This window comes from Plecotus auritus, assembly GCF_963455305.1.
Source record: "Plecotus auritus genome assembly, chromosome: 9".
Lineage (NCBI taxonomy): Eukaryota > Metazoa > Chordata > Mammalia > Chiroptera > Vespertilionidae > Plecotus > Plecotus auritus.
This window is the reverse complement of record NC_137783.1, coordinates 71,395,797-71,422,010: the sequence shown is the minus strand read 5'-3', so window position 1 is coordinate 71,422,010 and position 26,214 is coordinate 71,395,797. Positions and strand designations below refer to the sequence as shown.

General features: G+C 42.3%; 1 protein-coding gene across 1 annotated transcript in view; it reads right to left on the bottom strand.

Annotated features, from left to right (window-relative positions):
- Positions 1 to 24,144, bottom strand: part of BUD13 (BUD13 homolog) — a 32,267-nt gene extending 8,123 nt beyond the window's left edge. The window contains exons 1-9 of the mRNA XM_080688609.1: positions 23,989 to 24,144; positions 22,063 to 22,156; positions 16,830 to 16,914; positions 14,873 to 15,598; positions 12,804 to 13,108; positions 11,077 to 11,182; positions 10,603 to 10,741; positions 9,888 to 10,072; positions 9,554 to 9,635 (exon numbers count right to left, since the gene is read on the bottom strand). Coding sequence (XP_080544735.1) covers positions 9,554 to 9,635; positions 9,888 to 10,072; positions 10,603 to 10,741; positions 11,077 to 11,182; positions 12,804 to 13,108; positions 14,873 to 15,598; positions 16,830 to 16,914; positions 22,063 to 22,156; positions 23,989 to 24,131 — 1,865 coding nt within the window. The 5' untranslated portion in view covers positions 24,132 to 24,144. The remainder of the gene's footprint in view (positions 1 to 9,553; positions 9,636 to 9,887; positions 10,073 to 10,602; positions 10,742 to 11,076; positions 11,183 to 12,803; positions 13,109 to 14,872; positions 15,599 to 16,829; positions 16,915 to 22,062; positions 22,157 to 23,988) is intronic.
- Between the last annotated feature and the right edge of the window lie 2,070 nt (positions 24,145 to 26,214).

Genomic DNA, 26,214 nt, shown 5'->3' with positions numbered 1-26,214 from the left:
TAAAGTACAGCATAGGGAATATAGGCAATAATATCCTCATTAGTATCAATGGTGTCAGATGGGTGTGAGATTTATTGAGATGATCACTTACTAAATTATGTAATGGCTAATCCCTGGGGTACACACCTGAAACTAATATAATAATGTATGTCAACTGTAATTTAAAAAATATTTAAAAATGGGGGCGGAGGGAATAAATTAATGAATAATAATAAAAGAAAATGACCAAACATGCAAAGAAACAGAAAATGGGATCAAACTCAAGAAGAAGCTATTATTAGAAACCAATCCTGATGTGACCTAAATATGCAATTAGCAGACAGGACTTTAAAGCACTATTTTAAACTAGAGGCCCGGTGCACAAAATTCGTGCATGGTGGGGGGGGGGTCCCCTCTGCCCAGCCTGCACCCTTTCCAATCTAGGACCCCTTGAGGGATGTCCGACTGCACATTTAGGCCCGATCCCAGTGGGACATCCCTCTCACAATCCAGGACTGTTGGCTCCCAACCACTCGCCTGCCTGCCTGCCTGATCAGCCCCTAACCGCTTCTGCCTACCAGCCTGATCACCCCCGAACCATTCCCCTGCCAGCCTGATCCACGCCTAACTGCTTGCCTACCAGCCCGATTGCCCCTAACTGCCCTCCCCTGCTGGCCTGATCACCCCTAACTGCCCTCCCCTGCCAGCCTGGTCGTCCCTAACTGCCCTCCCCTGCAGGCCTGGTCACCACCCAACTGCCCTCCCCTGCCGGCCTGATCGCCCACAACTGCCCTCCCCTGCCAGCCATCTTGTGGAGGCCATCTTTGACCATATGGGGGCGGCCATCTTGTGTGTTGGAGTGATGGTCAATTTGCATATTACCTCTTTATTATATAGGATAGTCTCAAGAAAGACAAAAATGTCTCTTAATGAGTGCACAGATAGGAGATATCAGCAGAAAAATAGAAACTTTCAAATGAACATTCTAGAGTTGAAATACAATGAACTAGCTTAAATGAAAAATTCATTGTATGGGCCAAATAGACTGGAGATGGCAGATCAAAGAGTCAATGAACTTGAAAACAGATAACAGAAATTGTCCCATCTTAATCATAGAGAAAAATGATAGAAAAATAAACAAGACTTCAGAGATCTGTGGGAGAATATCAAGTGGTAGAATAATAGTGTAATTCAAGAAGAGTGGCTCAAGGAAAAAAAAAAACAAAACAATTGAAGAAAAAATAGCCAAATACTTCCCAAATGTGAAAAACATAAACTCATAGGTCCAGAAAGTGCAACAAACCCAAAGCAGGATAAACACAAAGAAAACCACATCTAGGTGCATCATAGTCAAACTGCTAAAAACAAAAGACAAGAAGAAAATCTTGAAAGCTGCCAGAAAAAAAAATATAGTACTGTGTGTGTGTGTGTGTGTGTGTGTGTGTGTGTGTGTGTGTGTGTGTGTGTTGGGGCGGCGGGGGGAGGGGGTGAGGGAGGTAATCATATAAGAAATGAGGACTGAGTGTTGACTTCTAATCAGAAACAGTGGAGACCAGAAAACGATGAAACATCTTTAAAGGGCTGGCAAAACTGTCAGAACTCTGGTACTGTCAACCAGAGTTCCAGGTATGATACTGCAACCTCAGAAGTTCCCTAGGTGAAATGTAAAATTGGCCTCTGTATGCAGAGGACAAGAAGAGACCAAAGAGGAAGACCACTCCAGATTAGAGTTTTAATAAGCAAGGGGACTTACATATAAGGCTGGTCTTGGGCACCTGCCTGCCAGAATCTTTAAAGTTTATATAGAAGCTTTAACTTTCAGTCACATATTCAGCCAAGCTGGTCTCAACACCTTACTCTCTCTAGACTACATCTTTGTATTGGCTGCTAGTATGGGAAGAATAAATGTGACATAAATTCCAAGGACAAGGGAGGGAATAAGGAGCCTCTGATTACCCAGATAGAGCTTGTGGGTCAATAGGCAGTCATGTCAGTGAAACTACCCTTCAGAAATAAAGGCAAGAAAAAGGTCTCTAAATTCATTAATAGAATCATGTCAATGTCAATGTCCTTATTTTGATAATGTACTATGGTTATATAAGATTATCATTGAGGCAAGTTGGGGAAGGGATACACTGTAACACACTGTAATATTTTTTCAAGTTCTTGTGAGTCAACAATTATTTCTTAAGTAACATTTTAAAAATATAAAGGTGAAAAAGACATTTTCTATCAACAAAAACTGAGAAAATGTGGTGCCACTGGACTGGCGCTGAAGGAATGTTAAAAGCAGTTCTTTAGAAAGAAGGGAGAGCACCAGAAATGGTAAATATGTGAGTACATATTAACAACTATACATTTTTTTCTTTTGTTTTCTTAGTAACTTTAAAAAATATAACTGTAGCCCTGGCCGGTGTGGCTGTTGGTCGAGTGTCCTCCCATGCACCGAGAGGTCACCATTTTGATTTCTGATCAGGGCACATGCTTGGGCTGTGGGTTTGAACCCCAGTAGGGGGCATGCAGGAAGCAGCTGATGATGTTTTCTCTTTCATCAATGTTTTTCTCTCTCTCCCCCCTTCCTCTCACTAAAATCAACAAAAACATAGCATCTATATATATAAAAGGCTAAGCAACCGTCCAGCCATCTGATAGGTATGACACACACACCACCAGGAAGCAGACAATCAACACAGGAGCTGCCGAGCTGCGGTGACTTGGCAGCGGTGGTTCCTGGGTGACGCACCCTGGAACCAGAGAGGAGGGAGCCCAATTCCAGAGTGAATCACCCGAGAACCTCCCTCTCGCAATCCAGGACCCCTCGGGGGATGTCGGAGAGCCGGTTTCGGCCTGATTTCTGCAGGCCAGGCCGAGGAACCCCACCTGCCGGAAGGACCCCGCTCACTCCGCAGATACCCTTCGAGCCACAGCACCACCCCAGGTGCAGCCAACCAGAGAGGGACCATGGAAGGTTGGCTCCAGGGCGTGTCCGGCCTGTTTGGCCCAGTCCCACCCCGCCAGCCACCTTCTATTTAATTTCTTTTCATTGTGCACAAATCTGTGCATCAGAACACTAGTATATTTATATACTAGAGGCCCAGTCCACGACATTCATGCATGGGTAGGGTCCCTAGGCCTGGTTGGCAATCAGGGCCGATCTGCGGGGAGACCAGCGGGGTAATCGGGGGGACCCCCGCTGGTACCCGCCTTGGCTGGCAGGCTGGCGCCACCTGTTTGCCAGCCCCACCCCCTGCTGCCACTGCTAGTGGGGGTATGAGGGCTGGGGGCAGCTCCTGCATTGAGCATCCGCCCCCTGGTAGTCAGTGCGCATCTTAGTGGCTGGTCATTCTGTCGTTTGGTCGATTTGCATATTAGGATTTTATTATATAGGATATATATATAAAACTGCAAAGTAAAAATTGTAACATTGTATTATGGGACTTATATCATTTTTTATGTAATATGTATGACAACATTAGCAAAAAGAACAAAAGGTAAGTGGAACTACAGTGTTGTAAGGCTCTTATATTTTATGTGAAATAGTACAATGATAACTCTCAGTAAGCTATAAGTTAAAGATACATGTTGTGATCCTTAGACCAAACACTAAAGAAAATTTCACAGAGGTATAACTAAAAAGATAATAGAGCAATTAAAATTGAATACAACTTACACACCTAAAATCCAAAACACTGACAATACCAAAATGCTGGCAAGGATATGGAGCAATAGGAATCCTTATTCTTTGCTGTAATGTAAAACAATATACAGCCACTTTAGAAGACATTTGACAGTTTCTTATAAAATTAAATATAGTCTCACCATTCAACCCAGCAATTGCTGGATATTTACCCAAGTAAACTGAAAACTATGTATACATAAAAGCTATACACAAATGTTTATTACAACTTTATTCACAATCACTAAAAACTAGGAGTAACCAAGATATCTGTAATACACCCATACAATGGAATATTACTCAGTGACAAGAAGGAATAAAGTACTGGTCCATGCAAGAACATTAATAAATATTAAATGCATTTTGCAAGAAGTCAGACCCAAAAGGCTATATATTGGATGACTTCATTCATGTGACATCTGGAAAAGGCAAAACTATAGGGACAGAAAAGAGAACAGTAATTACAAGGGACTGGTGGAGGGGCTACAATGGTCTAAAAAGGAACTTTTAGTGGAAATTTTAGGGTGATGGAACTGTTCTATACAGTACTAGGGCAGTGGATGAATGACTGCATTTGTCAAACCTCAAAGAGCTGTACACCATCCTAAAGATCAAACATCAATATAAGTAAACTATGAAAGGGAAAAACTACCCAGGATGCCAGGAGACTCCAGGACAGACCGCAGGCTATGACAGTGAGTCTAACTATTTTATTTTGTATGACATAACAGCACTGTAGGGAGGGGGAACAGGGAGCTGACCCTTTATGTTGAAAACTGTATTTTGATTAAACTATAAGGGTAATAACCAAAGAAATGCTACTCTCCAGTTGGTAAATTTGTTTCTCATTTCTGAATTTTTAAATTCTTAAACTGTATTACTTGTATATTGGGATGAACAAAATGGATGGTAGATGGTGAATGACAGATTTCTAAATTTCTAAAGGGAAGTGATAGATAAGTAAGAAGGAAAAGTACTACTGGATTAGAGTCAGTTACATCAGTATGAACTCATATTTATAAATCTGTATATATAAATATATGTTCATATACACAGATACATACCGATGGAAACAGCAAAATAGAGGTATGTGTGTATACATAAATTACTATACATGCATTACCTAGCTCTGTCTGCTAAGGTCTGGAAGCAATGACACCCAGTAACAGCAAGCACTTCTAGCAGTCAGATCTTGGTTTTCACATACTACTCTACACAAAAAGCAGCCAGGGCTCCTTGGAGAAATGGCTGATTCTAGTGTTGGGCAGGGAAAATAGACATAAGATGAGCCTGGAGCAACCTGCAGTATCAAGAACAGGGGATTCAGAAATAAAACGGGGGCATGTCAAAGGGACACCTGAACAAATTCCCAATGGCTAAAGAATGGAACAATTTAAGTAATAAAATAAATAACATACTACTGGATTACAATCCAGAGTATAAAATACACATTAAGTCCATACTGATAAAAATAAATGGTTGAGGCCAAAACCGGTTTGGCTCAGTGAATAGAGCATCAGCCTGCGGACTGAAAGGTCCCAGGTTCGATTCCGGTCAAGGGCACGTAACTTGGTTGCGGGCACATCCCCAGTAGGAGGTGTGCAAGAGGCAGCTGATCGATGTTTCTCTCTCATTGATGTTTCTAACTCTCTATCCCTCTTCCTTCCTCTCTGTAAAAAATCAATAAAATATATATTAAAAAAATAATAAAAATAAAATGGTTGAATAATGGGGAGATGAAATGAACCTTCTTTACAGAAAAAGTCCAAATAATATAGGTAGATATCCTCCCACTGGTTCCCTTTTGAATGTAAGCTGAACTCAGTAATTCACTTCTGGAGAACAGAGTACAGAAGGGGGGAAATAGTGGAGAAGCCTGGCAAACACTACCTTGCTCACGTGATTGAGGTTAACATCGCTATTGATGTCATGTGGCTACCATGCACCCACTAAAAGGAAGTGATAAAAAGGGCACTCCACCACTGTGGCATTCTTTCCAAAACTCCTAACCTCAATCTAACTGTGAGAAAAACATCAGACAAACCCAATTTGAGGGACATTCTCCAAAATACCTGACCATACCCCAAATTATGAAGGTTACAAAAAGCAAGGACAGAAACTGCCACAGATCAGAGGAGACTAAAGAGACATGACAACTAAATGTAATGTGGTCTCCTGAACTAGATACTTGGACAGAAAAAGGACATTAATGGGAAAACTGGTGAAAGCCAAATAAAACCTGGTACATTAATAACAACATACCAATACTGGTTTCTTAGTTTTGATAAATGTACCATGATAATGAAACTGAATGAGGAATGTATGGGAATTCTTTATATCTTTGCAAATTTTCTATAAATCTAAAATTATTCCAAAACAAAAGTTTATTTTTAAAAAACACACAAAAGATTTTCAAAACACTGCAACAAACAATTGTAGAATACATATAACCTTCAGGCGCAAACTGACTATTCACCAAGGTAAACCACATACTGGGCCATGAAATATGGCTTAACAAATTTCAAAAGACCAAAATATTACAGAGTACATTCTCTGACCTCAGTGAAATTAAATCAGAAGTCAATAACAGTGAGATATCTAGAAAAGTCTAAATATTTGAAATTAAACAATGTCCTCGGTAACTCACAAATCAAAGAATGAACCAAAAGGAAAATTATAAATTATTTTGAACAAAACCCAACATACATTCCTGAAAGAAAAAATAAACCCTCAGCAAACTAGGAATAGAAAGGAACTTTCTTAATAAAGAGAATCTATAAAAAAAAAAGCTATAGCTTAAGACATATTTAATGGTAAAAAACTGAATGTTTTCCTTCTAAGATTAGGAGCAATGCAATGTTTTTCTTCTAAGATTAGGAACAAGGTCTTACTTCTTTTATTCTACTTCTTCACTGGAAGTTCTAGCTAGTGCAACAAGGCAAGAAAGAGAAACAACAGGCATCTGGATTGGAAAGGAAGATGTCAAACTGTCTCTATTCACACAGGACATGATCCTCTAAGTACAAAAACTGATGGAATCTACAAATTAAGGTATTTATTATGCACCCTAGCCCGGTAGGTCAGTTGGTTAGAGCATCACCCTGATATGCCAAGGTTCCTGGTTCAATGTCCGGTCAGGGCACCTCCAAGAAGCAACCAATGAATGCAAAACTAAGTGGAGCAACAAAGAATTTTGAGACACTTGTATCTGCCACCATGAACTCTTTCGCTTTCTGTTATTTGAAGATTTTGTGATGAGATCAGAGGTAATGTTAAAAGACACATATGTAATACCTTAATCAATAAAGAAATTTAAAAAAATACACAGCTATTTGCTATTATATAATGAAATACGTCAATATTTGAAAGGTCTGAAAAACTCAGCGAAATAATATTTTTCAAATGTCTAGTGCATGATGTTATAAAATTATGCAGGGGTAAAAGATCCATCCCAAAGTAGGAAAAAAACAAACAATAGATTTTAATGTAACAGTATAAAAGTTTTTTTATATAGTTTTAGATTCCATATTATAAATAACCTTTAATAAACTGGAGATTTTTTGTGTGGTATCAAAATATAAAATACAGCAAACCCTTGATTTTTGGGACCTTGATTTAATGGACTTTGTCTTTAATGGACAAAACTTTCCAGTCCATATGTCATATGTGTAAATTAATACCCTGTTAATTTTAAAATGCTTTTAACCAAGACTTGCTTATAATTAAATTAATAGGTTAATTTTTGGTATTAATTCACTGTCATTTTTAACAAATTTTAGCAAATAGGCCAGGTTGGAAAAAAAATATCTACAACTACAGTCTACATATTTAAATCCAAGAGTCACTGCTCTTAAACAATGTTCGGGGATTTACACGTGATCACACCGCATCAAGCAAGGTTATTGGTTCTGTTGTCGCATGATGTGACTTTCTGCAGCAGTTTTAACCAGTGACATGCGCTAAGCCATGCCCCAGCTGTGTACATTTGTTTACGCAAGGTAGCTGGACCGATTTACTAGACCTATTCAGTATAAATTTAAAATTACAGTAACATATATAAAAACTACTGTGAAAATTAAACTTTTCATACATAATTTCAATTACACAAATGTGTCTACATAAGTAAAAACAGTTAAACTAATTTGTCAATTTTTAAATATACATTCAGAAAACCTACTTTATTGTATAATGGAGTTGCAGCTTTAACGGACACCCCCTCGCTTGAGTTAGTCCATTACATCGAGGTTTTACTGTACTGTACACCCTTCTTTTCTAATTACTATGTATAAAGCCGAATTTTCTACCTTTACTTCAACTAAATATAATGCAACAGACTAAATGCAAAATCCTGTCTACTATTAAGCCAGACTTCAATGAGATTTTTTAAAATGTAAACCAATTCCATTATTCTATTTTTTGTTTGAAAAATATAATTATTTTTCTTTAAAAATATGGTAATTATGCTAATGTAATGGCTTTTTAAAATTTGTTTAAAATATATTTTTATTGATTTCAGAGATGAAGGAAGAGGGTGAGAGATAGAAACATCAATGAGAGAGAATCATTGATCGGCTGCTTCCTGCACAACCCCTACTGGGGATCGAGCCCACAACCCCGGCATGTGCCTTTAACCGGAATGGAACCCGGGACCCTTCTGTCTGCAGGTCAACACTCCATTCACTGAGCCAAACAAGCTAGGGCTGGCTTTATTATTTTTAATGAACCAAAAAATATGCTTTTTAAACTTCTCAGTTTAATTTCTAACTTGGTAAATATTAGAAATATTAATAAGTTTAACCAACACAAATAAAGTTTTTTGGGAGTCCTCAATAATTTTTAAGTGTGGAGGGGTCTTAAGATCAAAAAGTTTGAGAATCATTGTATTAGATGCTAGAAAAATGTCTTTATGTTAATCCTCACCCGAGGATATTTTTTTTCCATCAAATTTTTTTTTTTATTTTTAGAAAGAGTGGAAGGGAGGGTGGGAAGGAAGGATGCGGGTGGGGGAGAGAAAGAGAGAGAGAGAGAGAAACATTGATGTGAGTAGGCAAAAGGGGATAGGATCCAGCATGTTATAGTTCATTCATGGTAACAGACAGGAAATTAGAGCAGGGGTGTACAGATGCAGGCAGGTGAATAGATAAGGTGGTAGGGCCCTGGACAGTGTGGCTATGTGGTTAGAGTATTGGCCCGTGCACCGAAGGGTTTCTGGTTCGATTCCCAGTGAACAGCATGTACCTGGGTTGCAGGTTAGATCCCCAGCCCCAGCGTGTGTAGGAGCCAAACAACAGATGTGTCTCCTCACATCAATGTTTCTCTCTCTCTCTCTCTCTCTCTCTCTCTCTCTCTCTCTCTCTCTCCCCCTCCCTCCCACCCCCCCCCCCCACCGCATCCTTCCTTCCCACCCTCCCTTCTAAAAATAAAAAAAAATTTGATGGAAAAAAAATATCCTCGTGTGAGGATTAACATAAAAAATAAAGATACGGTGGCAGGGGTCAGTGATGTATTACAAGTAACTCATTTTGTCCCCTAAGACAGTGAAGAGACAGTTCAAGGGCTATATTTTAGATGCAACATACAGAAGGCTCTAGACTACCACCATTCACTCACCCCCTAAACTTTAGAAAATATCATTAAAAGTGACAATGTCAAAAACAAAGGATCATCTGAGTTGTTTGGCCAGAGCTTCTTAAGCTTTGAAAAGAAAAAAAGGAGGAAGAGTGTTCTAATCATGGGCAATGAGATTGGAGGACCTCGGAAACAGAAACAAGCAAACTTCAAATTATTAACCTAGTCATTAGGGCAGAGAATGAGGCAGAGTGTAGAGTGACTTACAGTTAGGGAAGGTTAGGATCAGCTAGAAGAAAAAACAAAAATGTAAGAAATATTCAGGTTTACCTGTCCACTCCATCCCAACGATACCCAGGCCAGATATTGAATCTGTTGGGAGGAGGTGCTGGACCACTGTAGCGAGGTCTCACTAATGAGAGAAGAGAGAGAAAACAAGTCAATTATTTATACTATTCAATCCAGAGCTAGAAGGCAGCGGGGCTGGGGCTGGGGGGATTTTATACAGAAATCTCTATTATGTGGAACCTAAACTCCCAAATACAAGGAATCTAGATTGTATGGGAAAGCCTTCTTTGTACATAGCTATCTATCACCACCCTAATGACTCTCTCCCTCTCTCACGTAAGTCACCTGCACCGCTGATGATTCTCAGAAGGCTCACCTTTCTTATCCTTGTTCTCCTTGGCCTTATTCTTCTTGATAAAGTTGGCCATGGGGTCTCCCTCCCTTTCTTGTTCTCTCAGCATCCGATCCAGATCTTCATCATCAATATAGCGGGCCAGAGGCTTCTGCATTTCCTTTATTGCATCCTCCACATTTTGTTGCTGCTGCCGGCTCTGGACAAGCCTGGGCAAAAAGAACCAAGATGGTTTGTAATACTGTTTAACATTTCTACTCTTGCACTGACATGGACACACTGCTACATTTGGAGAACCTCCTCTTTCTAGAAACCTAGGCCAAATATTGAAAAGGGTAAAATTCCTAGAATACCAACTGGAAGTGCAGAATATATCACTGAAAGGATATATTCTGAACACAATGAATTTCCCATTCTTGAAAACAGCTTTTATTAAAAAAAAGGTTTAAAACAGATTTTAAGAGAGAGTGAGAAACATTAACATGAGAGTGAAACATCGATACATTGATCGGCTGCCTCCTGCACACCCCCAACTGGGGATCAAGCCTGCAACCCAGGCATGCATCCTGACCGGGAATCAAACCTTTTGGTGCACGGGATGATATCCAACCAAGCCACTCCAGTCATGGCCTGAAAATAGCTTGAAGGCAAAACATAAACTAGCTAGTCAGAAGAGGACTCTGAGAAATAACTCCCTCCAGTCACTGTAGTCTAGTTTACCTTTCAGTGGTTCCCTTACCCTTTTCCCCACTGGGCATACAGCTCATCTCTCTCTGAGTCCTTCTCTGCTCTTCGCCTTTGCTCTAAACGTTCCAGTTTCAAATTCCTCTTACGACCAGACTTATCTCGAAATACGGTTTCAGCATATTGGAATTCAGCTGCAAAGGAAAATTATACTTTTAAAGACAAACATCAGGTATCAAAATCAGAAATAATATTTTAATAGCTGACATCAAACACTTGGGATTCTAATGCTAAATAAGAACTTCTGCAGCCAGACTACAAGTACCTACTGGTAATGATCCTGAAACTATTATTTTTTTCAAGAAGGAAAAGTACCATTTGGACCCACTGAGAAGTTAAAATAATGCATAAAAGCAGAAATGAAACTTGAGAGCAAATAAAAGTTTAAAACATCAGGTACAATAAGCTACATTTAAAAAAGAAAAGCTACATGAGCCTCAATTTGTCTTTGCACTTTTGTTAATTTTACCTTCAAATGCCATGGTTTCTTGGTCCCGTTCCTGGAGTTCCTGCTGCTCTCGCTGTATGTCAGTTAACACCAACCCAGTTTTAGCCCCAGAATACATGTGTGCAGCCTATGCAATGGAAAGGGAGCGTCCAACATTAATGAGATGATGCAGTTGCAGGCTCTATGAGTATACACAGTTATGTGCATTTTGTCTGAAGATCAGCAATAACCAAATCAAAAACGCTAATCTTATATCTTATTCTCAGGATTCACAAAATAGAAAAGAAGAAATAAAATTGAGTTTCATGGAAAACTAATAGTACTATCAAATTTAAGAGTAAACAAAAATACAAACCAAGAAGATATTAAAGGGAAGGCTAAGCATCTGTATTTCTGATTTTTTAGCATTTATAAACTTAACACATGAGGACTTACTCTCAGGCCACCTAACCAGAAACCTGCATCAAGCTCTAAGCCCTCCATTAGAGACTCACACTAATAAAATATTCCACTTAAAATGCAAATTCAAACCTAAGATCCTTAAATCATAGATATATTTCAGAATAATGAAAAAATCTGACCAAATAAAAACTTTTTACTAAACTCCACCTTGTATCAAGGTAGCAAATCAACCCACAAATGGAACATGCAGTATATCCTGATATCCTTAAGCCATGTGCTAAATCTGATCAATATTAAATTACCTATGGACTAAAGAGATACATAAAATATCAAGGAGTCCAGCTGAAACATAGCCCTCACTTTGTGAACCAAACAAAAGAACCCCACTTCCTGGGTTAGAGACGGGCCAGTCGATCCTGCCAGGACCACGCGGGCTGCAGAGGAGACCCACCTAAAAAATCTGTGCTGGAGGAAGATGTGCACACCACTGGCTCTAACATTCTGTTTCTTAACCCACTCACTGGAATAAGATTCCTTTACTCATACTTGTGTTCTTTACAACACGGTTACTCAGGGTTCATGGATTTTTTTGCCCCTCACGCGGGCCTCATCATAGATTTCAAATAAAATAAAACACTGACTTTCCAGGTGATATGAAGTAGTTTTATATTTTAAGTGCCTCTCTTTAAGCTCTGAATATAGGGTCCTGCACTCCAATTTATTATAATAAATTCTTTACTTTGTTCCAGGTACTGTGCTAAAAGTTTTACTTACACTAACTCATTTAATTTTCACAATACTCTTATGAAGTATATACTATTATCCACATTTTACCAATGAAGAAGCTGAGGCTTAGAGATATTATGTATCTTGCTCAAATTTCACAGATAGAAAGTGGAAAAGGTAGGATCTGAATACGTGACATTTGACACAAAGTTTTTGCTAACTCCACTCTGTAAACTACAGTTCTCAGTTTATTACTAAGAAAAGAGAAAGTTTTTCTAAACCTATTAAAATGAGATTTATGGAATTAAGATGACATAAAGGCAGACACTACTTAGGAACTCTGGTATCTACAAGTTCACCTGGGCTGTATTATAGGCAGTCTGCCTTCAGAGAGAAGGAAAGAGCTGGAGCAGTCCTCTGAACTAGATTTACTGCACTACCAAGAGCTGCCTCCCCCTCCACTGGCTCAGATCTCTGGGCTCTGGATAGAGCTAGAAGACAGAAATCACTCTAAGACAGCAGTCACCAACCTTTTGGACCTCACGGACCACCAGCGGTCCACAGACCACCGGTTGGCAACCGCTGCTCTAAGAGAAGATATGGCTCCTGAAAATTCCTACCTTCTTTCCCAGAGGCTGAGCCCTTCGAGGTGGAGACAGGTCAGAATCAGAGGATTTGGCCCTCTGTTTCCTCCTTGGTGGAGAGAGGTCAGAATCAGAGCTGTGGCGCCCAGGTCTATTCCGTGGAGGTGACAGATCTGAATCAGAACCCTGGGGCCTTGAACTTGGTTTCTTCCTCGGAGGAGAAAGGTCTGAATCAGAGGCTTTCCGACTGTCACCTGGGTAGGAGGAAGAGCCCAACGTGTGACTCTGACGTTTTCTAGGTGACGAACTCGTATGAAATTTCCTATGGCTGGGTGAAGAGCCTAGAAATTAAAGAATAAAGTCTTTAATCCCCGTGTCGGAATCTTAAAAAGAACTTAACCACTTACTGTTGGACATTCATTTAGTCCTCATGCATCATTAACCTAAACACAAGATCAGATGACATGGGAGAAGAGCAAAGTCAGGGACAGTTTTCAAAACCAATAGGCAGGATGTGGAGTTCTGTTCCCAAGTCACCAGTGACTGTGATTGTGTGTGAGATCTCAACGTATTCCTCTATGTCATATTTAACCACACTCAGAATGGGCAAAATAACATGCACGCAGATCTCAGTGGTGTGTTAAGTTAAAACTAACTAGGATACATTCTGAAGTCCTCAGACTAAAGGATAACAATGTATTTTAACTTAAAAATTAAAACAGTAACTGGGGACTAAATGAGGTAAAAAATTTCACCACACAGGCCTGAATTATAAACATCAGCATCACAAATTACAGCCCAAAAAAGCAATCGGCAATGTGTATCAATGATCTTTAAAACACACAACCTCTAACCTGGAAAATCAATTTCTACTTAGCTTCTAGGACACAAATCTAGAAGTACTTAATTTCCAGGAAACCTATCTAGAAGCAGAGAAGGAAATCATCCAGAATGGGAACAGTTTACATACACAGATGTTCATTATAGAACTAGAGGCCCGGTGCACAAATTCATGCACCAGTGGGGTCCCTCGGCCTGGCCTGCAGGATTGGGCCAAAACCAGCTCTCTGACATTCCCCAAGGGGTCCCAGATTGCGAGAGGGCACAGGCCAGGCCAAGGGACCCCACCGGTGCACAATCAGGGCCGGGAGGGATGCAGGAGGTTAGCCAGCAGGGGAGGGACCGCGGGAAGGCTCCAGGACGTGTCCAGCCCATCTCACTCAGTCCTGATCAGCCAACCCCAGCAGCAAGCTAACCTACCAATCGAAGCATCTGCCCCCTGGTGGTCAGTGCACATCATAGCAAGCGGTTGAGCAGCCTTAGCATATCATTAGCATATTACGCTTTGATTGGTTGAACAGCCAACTGGACACTTAGCATATTACGCTTTTATTATATGGGATTATGAGAGCAAAATTTAGAAATAACCTAAAATAAGCAGTATTAGGGAAATGGTTAACTAAATTTATGTAATACAACACCAATAAAAATTATATTAACAAAGAAATGTTTTTATGACATGGGAAAGTTAATGATAAGTGAAAAAACCAGGCAAGATAATGCATGCAACACATAAATAGTGCACAGAGAGGGCTAAACTATACCCAAAATGAATAGAGAGCCCTGGCCAGGTAGCTCAGTCGATTGAGCATTGTGCCATGCACCAAAAGGTTGCCTGATTGTTTCTTTCTCTGTCTCTCTCTCTCTCCCTACCTCTCTCTCTCAAAATCAATAAAAAATCTTTTTGAAAAATGAATAGACTAAAAATAACACTGGCTACAACACTAGTGATTGCCTCTGAATAACAGAAGTCTGCATGATTTTTTTCTGCTTCTTTATATATTTCTAGACTATTTGATGTTTCTACAACAAACATATAGCACTTTTATGTCCGGTGAGGACAACAAAAGGATATATAAAAACTTTTTCCCTTCTACTGTAAATATTTAACTCTTCAGCCCAACCTCTCACCATTTCCCTATAGTTTTTAAAATTTATCCAAAGAAACTTCATTCTCATTTCTAAAGACATAAATACCTAACAAGTAAAAGATTCAAAATAAAGTGCCTAGGGAACAAGTCCCCTCGTGGACAATCAATGCTCACCTTTAGACTCATGCTGTTTATTTCCATAATGAAATTTTGCTTGCCTTTTCCGTGGTGGAGAGAGGTCCGAGTCACATTCATACTTGCTGTTCTTCGAGACTGAGGGATGAGAGGGTCCTGGCCCCTTCCGATGTGGAGAAGTTTTGCTAGAGGCTCTTTCTGGGGCTTTACTGCTTTTGGTTCTGTGCAGTGAATGAGGAACATTAGGAGGCGAATCAGGGGAGTCATGACGGGCCTTCCTGAGCTTTGATATGTCCAAGGAGTCAAGAGTCTTTCTAGGTTGAGATGTGTTAGGGGAGCTGTTACCGGCCTTTCTCTGAGGAGAAATATCTGAAGAACTGTGATGGGCCCTCTGTGGAGGAGATGGATCTGGTGTGTCATGACGGGCCCTTCTAGGAGATACACCTGAAGGACGATAATGCTTCCTGAGCAGAGAGGGATCCGGTGAATCATGATGGACTCTCCTAGGCGGAGAAGGATCCGGGGAGTCATGGCGGACTCTCCTAAGTGGAGAAGGATCCGGGGAGTCATGGCGGACTCTCCTAGGTGGAGAAGGATCCGGGGAGTCATGGCGGACTCCCCTAGGCGGAGAAGGATCCGGGGAGTCATGGTGGACTCTCCTAGATGGAGAAGGATCCGGGGAGTCATGGCGGACTCTCCTAGGCGGAGAAGGATCCGGGGAGTCATGGCGGGAATGCCTGTATGAAGGTAGATCTTCATTGTGGCCTAAACACAAAGAGCAAAGAGTCAGATTCCCACAAATTCTGTGTTCACCACCAGTACCCAAAGTTTCAAAAGATGCCCCAGTAGCATATACCTCAAAACTACTCAGAAAGCCCAAAACTACTCTGTACAGCTCCTTTGCTTAGGGGCAGCAAATCAACACTCATGAACATCTTAAAAATAATCTCTTTTATTTGCCTAACAAGACATAAATTTGCAAAGCATTTTAAATACATTTTTCATCTTATACCTTGTAAGGCAAGTGGGGCAGGCATCTTGTTTACAGTCATGAAAATAGAAGCTCCAAGGTGCTGAATGGCTTCTCACCTCAGATTACAACTCCAAGATGAAGAGACAGACTGGAACCCCAGTCTCCTATCTCCCAACCCGATGCTTTTCTCAAAACCTTATTTGTGTACAGTTCCCATAGAGAGGCTCCTACTGAAACTTAGCCTAGAAAAGTTAGCCTAGAAGAGTGAGTTTCTACTTACTCTCTTCTTTCAAAAGGCATGTTCACTAAACCTGTGCCACATAAAAATGAGTGTGTCAATTAATCCATGCCACTGCGCTCCTTATAGGGGGGAGAGATCACCAAAAAAAAAGAATCGGCATTACTGATCACCTACTACATGCCAAGGTAGATTACCTCATTTAATTCTCAAACCCTAGGAGATAAATATTATCCCCATTTTATAGATAAGAAAGTTGATACTCAAAAAAATTAAATAATTTGCCAAAGTCATACTGCTAAATAAGTGGTGGAATGAATATCCAAATCCAGCTCTGTCTGACTCCAGAGTCCGTGTGCAATCTTTAAAATATGCAGATGTGCCGAAACCGGTTTGGCTCAGTGGATAGAGCGTCAGCCTGCGGACTGAAAGGTCCCAGGTTCGATTCCGGTCAAGGGCATGTACCTTGGTTGCGGGCACATCCCCAGTAGGGGGTGTGCAGGAGGCAGCTGATCGATGTTTCTCTCTCATCGATGTTTCTAGCTCTCTATCCCTCTCCTTTCCTCTCTGTAAAAAATCAATAAAATATATTTTAAAAAAAAAATATGCAGATGAACATTCTAAGAACAGAGGCTACAGTGGCAGAAGCAGGAAATGAGGTCATGGGTCATACTATATTTTCAGGATCAGTGACAAACTAAAACAATGCGCTCCCCTAAAAAAAGAAAAGAAAAAGGCTTCCCCTATAAATGAGAAATTTAGATTTATCTACTCTTGGAACTCACCTCCCAGAAGCTTCCATTTGGCACTGGAACGAAAGGTTTCCATCTGCTTTACCTCTTCTGGACGCTCATCCACAAACTCAGCCACCTGTGGCAATGAGGACACTACACTGAGGACATCCACAGGATCCAGCCAAGAAGCTCTGTTGTCTAAGAACCTGAAGTTATAACTATTCCCATTCCTAATACACATTGCACACACAGACCCAAAACAGCCATGAAGATCCACGCGGTGGTCCTCAGTTATGTGTGCTCCATAAATACCTGATTGCCACTGGATGGTTTAATTCTAGATCTTTCTCCGACTAATCAATTTCCCTCCAAAAGTTAATTTCATTCATTACAAACCTTTTTACCAACTTGCCATGGACACGACTGCCCCCTGTAAGATAAAAGCTAAATTCCTTTGCCCGTTTTATTTCTATGATATTGCATTCAGAGTGAAAACAGGCAGGCTCCTCGTTGTGCCGATCACTCACTCATAAGGGCTCCGGTGCCTCGGAAACCTTCCCTGTATTAGGTAGTTACAACAGCAGCACTCTTGAAGCCAACAAAAAGAAGTCATGAAGATATACACAGAATTACAGAATCTTAAAGAGAGAAAACCACATTTCACTTCATCCAAACTGCCAAACAGATGTGGAATATTCTTTAGAGTATCCTTGATAAATGATTACTCACCCATTCCTCCCTGTCAGGGAATCAATTCACTAACATGAAACTCACTATGTTAGTTAGTAGTCTACTATATTTTTGAGGTTGTGCTAGAAAGTTCTTAGTTTTATCAGACTGGTACCTACCTTCCTATAACTTCTTCCCATTGGCCCTAGTTCTGACCTCTGACAACTGATCCGCTCTCTTTCTACATGACAGACTTTCAAAGATGTCTGGTATAATAAATTCTCATTACAGAATAGCAACTATGTGTAAAGCACTGTGTATTGCATTTTACTATCTCAATCAATCCTCACAATAGCCCTGAAAAGAAAGAGTCCACAATACTAAAGAGCAAACTATTACTTAGCAAAGTTAAATCTTTCTCAATATCACAAGCTAGCAAGAGGCAGAACTGGAATTCAAACCCAGGTCGTAATTCCTCTCTACTTCTCTTCTCACAAGATCCTACCAACATTCCTCATATAACCTAGTTTTGAGACCGCTCACTGGGCATTAAAAGCACAGGCTTTCAAGCAAGATGAACAGAGATCTAAATCCCCAGGTCTGCCAGTTGGTATTTGTGTAACCTTTGGCAAGTTATTTTCTCTAAGCCTCAATTTTCTCATTTGTAAAAGCAGGTTTCAAAGGATTGCTCTGAGAACTCAATGAAATGGGTCATGTAAGCTTAGCAGTGCTTGTACATGGTAAATGCTCAGTAAATTACCTCTTATTTTTGTGCTGCCACTGCTATTGTGATTGTCCTAGTTATTTTGCCATTATTTCTGGTGGTGGTGATGGTCTTGCAGTAATAAAAATGAATTCAATAACCAAGATCTGGTTTAACCAGTATAGAGAGCAGTGGGGCTAACACCTTCCTTGTTCTGGTTTTTGGGCCAACATAGGAGCAAAAGACAATATTATAAAGGAAAATTAATAGAGGATCACATAAAATTTACAATTTTTAAATGTCAAAACTATTATAAATGAAAAGGAAAAAGATAAAATATACCTATGATGTGTATAACAGGTAATATATTCTTTTTTTTTTTTAAATATATTTTATTGATATTTCACAGAGAGGAAGGGAGAGAGATAGAGAGCTAGAAACATAGATGAGAGAGAAACATCGATCAGCTGCCTCCTGCACACCTCCCACTGGGGATGTGCCCACAACCAAGGTACATGCCCTTGACCGGAATCGAACCCGGGACCTTTCAGTCCGCAGGCTGACGCTCTATCCACTGAGCCAAACCGGTTTCGGCCAGGTAATATATTCTTATATAAATATCAAATAAGTAAAAAAAATTAAAATCCCAATTTTCTAAAAAAAAGGACAAAATACCAGGAATTTCATAAAACGGAAATTCCCAACAAACATATGAAAAACTATTCATTTCACTATTTTTCAAAGAAACTAGATACTACTGTTTACCTACCAAACTGGTATAGGTTTGCCCATTTGTTGCTGTTGTAATGTTTAAGTACTGATGAAGAAATGCAAAAGCTGGCATTCTCCTACACCACTAGTGGGAGTGTGAATTGGTACCACCTTTTGGAAAGCAATATGGAACTATAGTTCCAAAGGATTGTAATTTCACTTCATGGGAATAAAGAAATAAGAGATTATTTGTGAACAAGATGTTTATCAAAACATTATGGTATTTTAAGACAGGAAACAACCCATATGTCCAGTTATAGAACATTTAAAAATAATATGTATACTGAACTACTATGCAACCATTAAAAATCACATTCTCAAAGAATATTTGAAAGTCTTACTAAAGTATTCACAATATATTATTAAGTGAAAGAGTAGGCTCAAAACCAATTATATTTGAAAAAAATAAATAAAAGTATGTATAATATCTGAATTAAAGAGATAACCATCCAAATGGTAGAAGTTGTTACTTCTGGATAGTAACAGTATACGTGATTTTTATACTCTTTAAAACTTTCACGTTTCTTAAAATTCCCAAATATTCTTAGCCCCATATTGCTTTCCAAATATCTATACTAATAAAAGCCTAGGTGGTCCTCGCGCCCTCGCGCAACGCCCTCACGTCATCACAAGATGGCTGCCGCAAGATGGCCGCACTCACGTCATCACAAGATGGCCACCACAAGATGGCCATCACAAGATGGCCACCAGAAGATGGCCGGGAGGGGAGGGCAATTGTGAGCGATCAGGCCAGCAGGGGAGGGCAGTTGGGGGTGAACAGGCCAGCAGGGAAGGGCAGCTAGGGCGATCGGGAGGCAGGGAAGGCAGTTGGGGGCAACCGGGCCGGCAAGGGAGGGCAGTTGGGGGGACCAGGCCTGCAGAGGAGGGCAGATGGGGGGGACCAGGACAGCAGGGGAGGGCAGTTAGGGGCAATCAGGCCAGCAGGGGAGGGAAGTTGGGGGCGACCAGGCCGGCAAGGGAGGGCAGTTGGGGGGACCAGGCCTGCAGAGGAGGGCAGATGGGGGGGACCAGGACAGCAGGGGAGGGCAGTTAGGGGCAATCAGGCCAGCAGGGGAGGGAAGTTGGGGGCGACCAGGCCGGCAAGGGAGGGCAGTTGGGGGCAACCAGGCCTGCAGGGGAGGGCAGTTGGGGGCAACCAGGCCTGCAGGGGAGGGCAGTTAGGTGTGAACAGGCCAGCAGGGGAGGGCAGTTGGGGGCAATCAGGCCGGCAGGGGAGAGGTTAGGGGGTGATCAGACTGGCAGGCAGAAGCGGTAAGGGGCAATCAGGCAGGCAGGCAGGCGAGCAGTTAGGAGCCAGTGGTCCCAGATTGTGAGAGGGATGTCCGACTTCCGGTTTCGGCATTGGGCCTAAACCGGCAGTCAGACATCCCTCGAGAGGTCCCAGATTGGAGAGGGTGCAGGCTAGTCTGAGGGACACACACACACACATACACACACCCCGTGCACAAATTTCGTGCACCGGGCCTCTAGTTCTATCATCCTATATAATAAAAGCCTAATATGCTAAGTGTCCGGTCTTCCAGTTGACCATTCAACCAATCAAAGCGTAATATACTAATGATATGCTAAGTCCGCTCAACTGCTCGCTATGACATGCACTGCCCACCAGGGGGAAGACAGTTGACTGGTCGACCAGTCGTTATGACGCACACTGACCACCAGGGGGCAGACAGTCCACTGGCTGACCAGTCGCTATGACACACACTGACCACCATGGGGCAGACGCTCCGACCGGTAGGTTAGCTTACTGCTAGGGTCCGGCTGATCGGGACTGAGCGAGACGGGCCAGACATGCCCTGGAGCCCTCCCACAGTCCCTCCCCAGCTGGCCAACCTCCCACATCCCTGTCCAGTCCCGATTGTGCCCCGGTGGGGTCCCTCAGCCTGGCCTGCACCCTCTCGCAATCTGGGACCCCTTGAGGTATGTTGGAAAGCCAGTTTCGGCCCGACGGCAGAACGATGGGTCGCTATGGTGTGCACTGACCACCAGGGGGCAGACGCTCAATGGAGGAGCTGCCCCTTGGTGGTCAGTGCACTCCCACAGGGGGAGCGCTGCTCAGCCAGAAGCCAGGCTCACGGCTGGTGAGCACAGCAGCTGTGGCAGGAGCCTCTCCGGCCTCCGCGTCAGTCAGTCAGACATCCCCCGAGAGCTCCCGGACTGCAAGAGGGCACAGGTTGGACTAAGGGACACCCCCCGCCCCGCCCCCGCCACAAGTGCACAAATTTCATGCACCGGGCCTCTAGTAAGTATATATGGCTTTTATAACATAAACAAAAACAAATGTTGTGAACATTAATTAGATTTAAGTGGTTGATTCTAACATTCTGGTTCCTTTTGATCACTGTTTCCCTTTTAATTACTAACAAATCATCTTTTAAGTAATCTATTGTAGAATATGCTGGGGATTAACATTAAATATACTCATCTGGAATTCATCTTTACCACAATTCAGCCTATTAACAACTCTCCTTTTCACCTGTTTCTCAGTTATTCTCAGCATAGATTCCACGGCTATACCAATGCTAGGTTATCTGCCTATGCTTTTGTCCACCTGGTTCTTATCTTCAAAATTTATGTCAGATATTTACATCCTTCATGGAATTTCCCAATGGAATAAAAAGTGGCCTGCTTCCCCTGTGCTCTAAGAGCACTTGGTACATATGTGAAATATAGCTCCAACATTTATCATATTACTGAAATTATTTGAAAGTCCCATTTTAGAGTATGACCATTAGAGTACAGACACTATGTTCTATTAATCCACATATCTCCAGTACTTACACAAGAGCATACAAATTTTAAAGTTTAATTGAATCATGAATAAAAGAAACAAAGAGAAAGTTCCCTACTATTGAACCTGAGCATTGTTTTTAAGGTACATTCCAACACACTGAACCTGGCTAATTCTATCATAGCTCTATCACTGATGTTGAGGAGTCCTGCCTCTCTCTGGGATTAGTTCCCATTTTTAGTTTGATGGGCCCTTCCATAAAAAAGAAGATAGTACTTCTTTGGAAGTATTCTCTGCCCAACTTTCCCTCTTACAAACCTGCCCTGCACTGGGAGTTGAGGTTGAAAGGCTTGAATTTCAAAGTCCTTACAGCCTCAAAAGATACATACCACAGGCAAATCGCCATCATCTTCCTCTTCCTCCTTTTCTGGTTTAGTGGTGGAGATAGATGTCCAGCTCACATCATCATCCACAATCCGCATTCTAAGTGGGGAGGGGAATAAAAAAGGAGAAACATTCTTGGGTAACAGCCTATGAACATTTATCCATTGGTTTTAGGATAAAGCTCAAAATCCTACAAGGTCTACCACATCAGTTTTCACATACTCAGTTCCTTCTCTCTGCCTAACCCACTGTTCTCATTCTTTCCTGGGAAACTCTTACTCATTCTTAAGAACTTAATATATAATTTCCATTAGAATACGTTCCTAACTACTCTCCCATCTAAGAACCCGTTATACATTCCTGAAGTACTTTTATTACACTTATCACAAAGGAAATAAATTAGTTGTTTAAAGCCTGTATCCTATTAGACTATAAGCTCCATCAGGATAGGGACTAAGACTTTCTCATTCAGACTGGTATCCTCAACACCCTGCAGCAACTGGCATAAAAAGTATTCAATAAATATTTGTTACACAGATAAACTATGATTGACTGCAACCACTGAGCCACAGGCCAAACTTCTCTCTTCCTAAAGGGACACCAGTTATATTGGATTTAGCGCCCATCCTGATCCACTAAGGCTTCATTTACTTACTTCATGGTAGCAATGCAAAGCTTAAGAATTCAGAGGGATTAAATATCCCCAAAGCCACACAGCCTGTAAAGTGGCACAGCTAGGACTCAAACTCTGATCAGTGTTGCTCCAAAGCTCAAGCTATTTTCACTACAAGGTACTGTTTCCAAAGAATCCACAGAAGTCAGAGAGCAGGAAGAAAGAAGGCAAGAATAAGGTAAAAGCCAAACCGGGGAAGAAAATGGATCCGTCCTATGGACTTATTAGACTTTACAAGATATATTAGTTTCCTAGGGCGAACTGGGTGGCCCAAAACAACAGAAATACATTCCCTCACAGTTCTGGAGGCAGAGTCTGAAATCGCAAGATATCTGCAAGGCAAAGCCCACTGGGCTCTAGGGGAGACTCTTTCCCTGACTCTTCCAACTTCCCGTAGCCCAGGCATACCTTGGCTCAGGGCAGCCAGTCTAATCTCAGCCTCCACCTTCACTTGGTCGTTTTCCCTCTAAGCCTGTTTCTGTGTCCAACTTTCTCTCTCTTTTTTTTATAATATACTTTTATTGATTTCAGAGAGGAAGAGGGAGAGAGAGAAAGAAACATCAATGATGAGAGAGAATCACTGATCGGCTGCCTCCTGGACGCCCCACACCGGGGATGGAGCGCAACCCCGGCATGTGCCCTGACTGAGAATCCAACCGTGACCTCCTGGTTCATAGGTCCACGCTCAACCACTGAGCCACAGGCCAAACTTCTCTCTTCCTAAAGGGACACCAGTTATATTGGATTTAGCGCCCATCCTGAACCACTAAGGCTTCATTTACTTACTTCATGGTAGCAATGCAAAGCTTAAGAATTCATATACATCTAAAATGCCTAAAACAGCGCCTGGCATGTGACAAGAGCTATGTAAGTGTTGTTACTGTCAGCAGCAGCAGTATTCGGAGTAACGGGGGGAAGTGGGTAGAGGTCGGCCGCGGGACCACAGCGCCGGGATTGGAGAGCCCCGCAGGCAGGGTCTGAGCACCAAGCACAGAGGCTTTGGCATAGCTCCCCCGTTTCTCCGGGCAGTGTGCATTTTCTACCGGAGACGACTGAAGGCTACAGAGGCGGGGAAAAGGGATGCAAGTCACAGTCCGGCTTGAACACAGGACCCAAGGGCGCGGGGGCGCGGTTCCGGCTCGGGCAAGCTCCCTGCGTCCCTCAGCTCGGCGGGGCGCTCAGCCCCGCGGCGATCGAGGAAGAGCGGGCCGTGGAGACGGGAGGAAAGGGGGCGGCAGCCCCGCCAAGACCCACTCACCCCTTGCCGCCGGCACCGCCAGGCTTAGGCCGCTTTTTGCGACGCTTGAGAATGGACTCGGAACCCGCGTGGCCGCCGGCATCGGCCCGGGACAAGTAGCGCTTCAGGTACTCGGCCTTGGAGAGTGGGGCGGCTGCCGCCATGGCAGCGCGGGGCGGGGCGACGGCTCGGCTCGGGGGTCAAAATCCGCGATGCAAAACGGCGCGCCGGAACCGGAAATGGCGGGATCGCCGGGGACTGCGGAAGCAGCTGAAACGAGTTCTCGCGAGCTTCCAGGAATGGTGTGGCCCGCCGTCCGTCTGCATCCCTGCGAAGGCGCAGCTACGGTTCTTCCGTTGCCCACCGTCTGCCCACTCTGCAGCCACACAGCAAGCGCGCGTATCTGAGTCTGGGTTCCGTAACTTCCTAGCTCTATGGCCTTGGGCAGGTTACTTAACAAACTGAGGACAATAATGGCACCTAACTCAGTGACTGCGAGGACTGTAAATGCTTAGAACAATGTCCGGCACATAGTATTGTTGGTTTTACTAGTGTAAATATGTTTAGGGAGAAGGAATCTGCTCTCAAAGGCTTCCCAGTACCATTCAAGAGAGGAATTCTGACAGGCTGGCGTGGCTCAGTGGCTGAGCATCCACCTATAAACCAAGAGGTCATGTTGGATTCCTGGTCAGGGCTTATGCCCAGGTTGCAGCCAGTCAATGATTCTCTCATCATTGATGTTTCTCTCTCTCCCTTTCCCTTCCTCTCTGAAATCAATTTAAAAAAAATTTAAGAGGAAATCAGGAATTGCAAACCAAATGTAATTACTAGAAGAATGTAGAGGCTTCTAAGCTGTGTAACTTGCCCATGTTGGACAGCGATAGCCCCTGGCTATCTGAACCTGGGCAATGGGAGGGACCTAGATATTTCCAGCATAGCAAAAGAGGGGAAGTGAGAGAGACTGAATTCCAATATTCAAGTTTTGGGGGGAGAGTTTTCTTCTTGTGGCATTAAAAGCTTTACTTGAATTATCCCATTTAAACCTCACAATCCTCAGATAGTTTTACTAGTCTTATTTTACAGGTGAGAAAACTGAAGCTTGGAGAGGTTAAGGAATTTGCCCAACTTCACACCGCCAGAACATGACCAACCCTTGGAAGCAGAAACTAGCAAAATGGGGTGCAAGATGTAACCCAATGTTTCTGAAATAAATTATTTTTTTATCTCCTAAGTTAAATTTCTGTCACTGTTTTAAAGTATATTAGTCAAGAAGGTACTGTTACACTTTATAAATACACGTATCTTGGGATACAAGTTCAAATATAGGTTTGGAGATCTCTGCACTGGAGCATGAGCTTCTAACCACTTGACTATACTGAGGGTCACAGCACAGGCCCAGAAAGGAAGGCAGGCTTGTGGGAAGGGAACACTGGACCAACACAGGGCTTCACTAGCTGGAGGGCCCCGATGGTACCCATATGCAACCCTGCCTTGGATGCTAATCACCTTTGGTGCACCTCACACTGAACTCCACACAGCCCTGGTGTCAGCAGACACTTGGAAACGCTCCTATTTCTACTCCAGCGCACATTAGCAGCATAGTCCTCTCAGCCCCATCAGCCCATTTCTATCTTCAGTTACATTGCTTTGCACAAGTTACCTAACCTCTCTGAGGGTGTTTCTTCATCTTTAAAATGGGGATTTTATTTATAGCTACTTTTTCCCAGAAAGGGTTTAAAGCAGAAACAGAGACACCTTAAAATTTTTATATGAGAAAATACATCTATTCTAAAAGCACTTGGCGTCCTGGCCCGTGTGCATAAGTGCTTAGAACATCGGCCCGTGCACTGAAAGGTCACAGGTTCAATTCCTACTCAAGGGCAGATACCTGGGTTGCAGATTCAATCCCTGGCCCTGGTCGAGCACATGCAGGAAGCAGCCAATCAGTGTGTCTTTTTAACATCAATCTCTCTCTCCCTGCATCCCTTCCACTCTAAAAAGTCAATGGAAAAAATATCCTTGTGTGAGGATTAACAAAAAAATAAATAAAAGCACTTCACAATTACTAACTCACTAATCCTCACAAAAACCCTACAAAGTAGCCGCTTTTATTATCCCCATTTAACAGACCAGGACACTGAGGCATTAGAGGTGCCGGCACTAAAGGGCTTCCTCAATCCTGAGCAAGCACACACAGCCAGCACCAGCCCTTCTCCTCACAGCTGAAAACACTTGCATTTTCCTGTA